At 39.8% G+C, this 4,834-nt stretch overlaps 1 protein-coding gene across 1 annotated transcript; it reads left to right on the top strand.

Moving 5' to 3' along the window:
• The first annotated feature begins 2,582 nt into the window (after nt 1–2,582).
• On the top strand, nt 2,583–4,578 carry htr1b (5-hydroxytryptamine (serotonin) receptor 1B). Its single transcript, XM_057344181.1, has one exon. The coding sequence runs from the start codon at nt 2,978–2,980 to the stop codon at nt 4,136–4,138; it is 1,161 nt and encodes a 386-aa protein (XP_057200164.1). The 5' UTR covers nt 2,583–2,977; the 3' UTR covers nt 4,139–4,578.
• The last annotated feature ends 256 nt before the right edge of the window (nt 4,579–4,834 follow it).

Below are 4,834 nucleotides of genomic sequence, written 5' to 3'. Positions count from 1 at the left end.
TGTCAAAGCCAGAAATTTTATAAACTGAAGAAAGAAACTAAAAACATTAAAGGGATAGTTCACCCATAAATTAAATTCTTTCATTTACTCACCCTCATGTCTTTCCAAAGCTCTGCAAAACACAAAAGAAGATATTTTAAAGAACGTTGGTAACCAAATAACATTGACCCCCATTGATTTCCATTGTATGGACACAAAGCCACCGAGACATTTCTCAAAACATCTATTAAAAGTCATATACTTTACTCTAATGTCTTTCAAAAATGATAAAAGTATGAACACATTTTTGAGAGAAATATCCCTTTAACAAGGAATGAGTCTAGTGACCTAAAAAATCACATTGGGTCGGATGTTAAAGGGCATGTCAACAATTTATTTTTTAACTTGGATCTTGTATACTTATGTGACCGTGGAAAAACTAGGTTTTGTGATATACAAATCCTCTGTTATATTTTCTAGGCACAAGACTCATACGTTTATGCATGGAATTGCACAAATCTTTAAAGTTGATCTCTTGATTGAACAACAAATTTTCAATTCTTTAAGCCTACCATTACATCTATAGTAGGCTGACAGAAGAATTATATATTTTTTCTAACAGTAGAACAAAGGTTGAGGGGTGTGTGAAGAGGGAACGTCAAAGATGTTTGGGAAAAACATCTTTTTACAAAGAGATTACAAAACGTTTTTATTCAATTCTGTTTGAAAATCTGTCCAAGGAAGAACACAAATGTATAATTCATATTCAGATAGCCTGACAATGCAGCAGAGTCACACAAGTGCTGGAGATCTGGGCCCAACCCTCACACCACTCCTGAACGTCCCATAAATACATAAGCAATCCGCTACTCGCTTGAGTTTAAACTATGCCGTATATTATATGACCTTCGGGAGCGTAGTTTCAATAGGCAATGAGGTAGAGACTCTTTGGCAACTCCATGATGCTCATATTCTATATTCAATGACTCCACAAGAGAATATGTAATTGTGTTAACCAGCGATGAGAAATGACTAGTGGCACTGGTCATTACAATAAGAGCAAGGGAAAGTAGTTTACATCATCCAAAAGCCTTTTCAAAAAACTATTTTCTTCAGTTACCGAGCATTTTTTGCAAAAGTACAGCTATTTCCTATGATTTACGGTTTTGAATTTCTATAAAACATCATACATCTTCAAAACAGCCTCAACATCTGACATTTAAGTACTGTAAAATATGAAGTGATAGCCTGATGGGGGATATGTAACGGGTTGCTGTGATGACAAATCCTCAGAAACAGGAACCAACTCCATTTTGTGAAGTGGGCCATAAAGCTTTCCATTACATCTGGAACATTCTATAAGAAACTGATGCTTATAAACTGACATGTGATCGCTTGGAAACTCTTTTTCATCTGGTCTTTAAAATGTATTTGCCCTGTGACAGCCTGCTATTCTTGCACATAAATATAATTTTTCATTTTTTGACCCATCAGTTAGTAAGAGCTTATTTAGTTAGTTTGATGAACATATATTTAAACAGCCCTCCTCTTTTCACTTCGCTATCTACGTGCAAACATTACATAAGACAATCGTCGCCTCTGTTTTACAGTCCTATACACTTAACTCACGCCTACCTAAAGGCACACGTTAAAATATCGCTTTCTCAAATGACTGTCAGTTACAGCCTTGTCATGTGAGAATAAAGTGTGTGTATCAAATGATTAAAACACAATTACATACAACCACGAGAAACGAACAAATGAAGAGGGCATTCGCCAGGACAGAGGATGACAACGAACTGTATTGACAAAAGCGCTCAATAGATTATAATTCACTTTACTGCACCCCTGCTTACTCAGTGATTATATAATGAAGGTCAAGCAATTGTTTAGGTTACAGTTGGGCAGTAAAGGAAATTTGTGATGACAGACAGGTCTTTTCAGATACCACAGGGGTGACTGGAGATTTAATAGTTTCAATGTACAGCTTATTTTCAGGCTGATTTTATTATCAGTTATTATTATCAGAGCAGTAAAACCCATTTAGAAGACTTTAGTTGCAGAAATTGATTTGTGTGTTTGTTGTCCGTCTGGTCTGATCTAATTGAATTGACAAATGTTCGCAGGTGTGCATAACAACTTCGAGATCAATGAACTACTGAGATCTAGAAAACGAAAGACATTGACTGTGGCTTGTGAACTCAACGTTCAGAAACGAATATAGCCCACTGACTGTATTTTATTTCCCTGCTTTAAAAATATATCAGGTAGCAGGTACTCTGGGGCAGCCAGATGCATCTGAAAACAAATACAGAGCTTTAAAACGATTAAGAAATTACTACTGTCATCATCAATGTTGTAAGTTGTGCAAAAAAGAGACGTGTAAAGATAAAACAAATCATTGCATGTTCTATGGAATAAAACAAAAGCATACCTTTTAGGTCACAAGAAATAGCTACATTGTTTACTTTTTAATTAAATGAAATAATAAGAACTGTGCAGCACTAAGACCCAGAGGCTGGCTTTCTCTCCCAAACTAGAAGATCGTGGTTATCAAAGCTGCAACTTTTGCATCAGAGCCCTATAAAAAGCAAGGACCCCGCACCCGCCTATCAGTGAAACCTATGAAAAATTGCCGTCGCTAGCGGGCAAAGTATCCACCTTTAAAGATGACTCGTTTGGGAAAGTGAAGCCAGATTATCACTGAAGAGTGATGGAAGGCTTAGGCATAGCCTATTTTCTTACACAACTTCTTGGATTCTTAATTGTGTTTGGCAACTATTACGTTGTTTGAAGATGAATGCATTTTTTTATTTTATTCTTGAAGACGTTTGAGAAAGACAATGAAACGGAAAGGTACCTCTGCATATAGCAAACCACTGAGGAGCGTCGGTCTGGAAGTGACAGAAATCATGAAGCGGAGAAAATTCGGCATTTTTAAAATGAACTCTATAGGCAGAGATATGTCACACTGAAAGGAGAAAATATAGGCTAACATATGTCTTCTGGCATGGAGCGCAGCGGTCACTTCAAGCCAACATCTGCACATTTCGACCCGGTTTTAAACAGTTCGACCAGCCCCGGCGCTAATGTGACTTTAATCCCTAAAACTGACGAAGACGATACAAGTTTTGCTTTCCAAGTCACGTTGGCGTTAGTTCTCGGCGTTTTAACTCTCGCCACAATATTAAGCAATGCGTTCGTCATCGCGACTATTTCCCAATCGAGGAAGCTCCAGACACCGGCGAACTTCTTGATCGCGTCCCTGGCGGTCACGGACCTTTTGGTGTCGGTGCTCGTAATGCCTATTTGCGCGCTTTACACGGTCACTCGCGAGTGGACGCTCGGGCAGATTATTTGCGACATTTGGCTGTCCTCAGATATAACCTGTTGCACCGCGTCTATTCTTCACCTGTGCGTAATTGCTTTGGATCGATACTGGGCTATAACGGACGCGGTCGAGTACGCCAAGAAACGTACCCAAGCGCGCGCCGCGGGAATGGTGGCGACCGCGTGGATCATCGCCATCTCCATCTCTCTGCCTCCTTTTTTCTGGCGACAGGTGAAGGCAGGGGAACTGACCACCTGCACGGTGAACACAGACCACATCTTTTACACCGTCTACTCCACATTTGGGGCTTTCTACATCCCCACGCTGCTGCTCATCGCGTTGTACGGGAGGATATACGTGGAGGCGCGGAAGCGCATCTTGAAACAGTCCCCCAAGAAAGCGGGGAAAAGACTCACTTCGGCGCACTTAATCACGAATTCACCAGCATCGGTGGCTTCGACTTCTCCCTTGCATTGTGGACGGCAAGATCTTTGCTCTGACACCGGCTCCATGAACAGTGACAACCAGATCAGAGTAACTGTATCCGACTCACTTCTGGAGAAAAAGAGAATATCGGCTGCGAGGGAGAGGAAAGCCACTAAAACGCTGGGCATTATATTGGGAGCCTATATTGTTTGCTGGCTGCCGTTTTTCATCTTCGCGCTGCTGGTTCCTCTCTGTCCGTCCTGTGGGTTTTCTCCAGAACTCTTTGACTTTTTCACATGGCTTGGTTACCTCAACTCATTGATCAACCCAATAATATACACCATGTCGAACGATGACTTTAAAAAAGCTTTTCACAAACTCATAAGATGTTGCAGACGTTAGGACGATAGAGATATGATAAGTTCATATGGGCCTCGTTTGTAGATGCGTAAGCGGAATGTTCATTCAATGACTTTGGATTTCGTAAGTGGCAGCTTGTTGTCTATAAATAATAACGCAAAATTGTGTAAAAATCAGCATTGTCTTTATTTCTTATCATATGTGCAATTAAACTGATCTAACAAGGTCATTGCCTAGAGTCGCTTATCATAAATTTAATTAATAAATTGGGCAATCCATTTGCTTGTGTTTAAATTCAGTTACCTTCTTTCAGTCTTATGAATTATTAAACACCAATATTTGCATCACTCCCAGCAGAGCATGGCCACCTTAATTCGGTTTCTAAAAAAGCCCCACTCAAAAATGAAATATATAATTATAAATAACACAGTATTGCATCTGTATTTTGGTTGCTATTATGCTGTCAGTGATGATGACGAGATGAGCTAAGAGTGAAAATGTATATTATGGACACATTTGTACACAGGTCAATACTCTGTACAGCATCAGTAAATAAAAGTTCAAGTAACCTGAGCCTCAGGCCAAGTAAACTGACCGACATTAAGTTTTGGGCATGCATAATTTGCGCAAAGGCTAAATAGATGCACCTTCTGCTCATGCACTCATAAGTCATTCAGTACTATCTGTCACTTGGCAGCATGAGAGCTCATAGAGTAACTGAGAATGACACGTTTACCC

Source organism: Triplophysa rosa, linkage group LG10 (genome assembly GCF_024868665.1).
Source record: "Triplophysa rosa linkage group LG10, Trosa_1v2, whole genome shotgun sequence".
In the NCBI taxonomy this organism is placed as follows: Eukaryota; Metazoa; Chordata; class Actinopteri; order Cypriniformes; family Nemacheilidae; genus Triplophysa; species Triplophysa rosa.
This window is presented reverse-complemented; position numbering and strand designations above follow the sequence as displayed.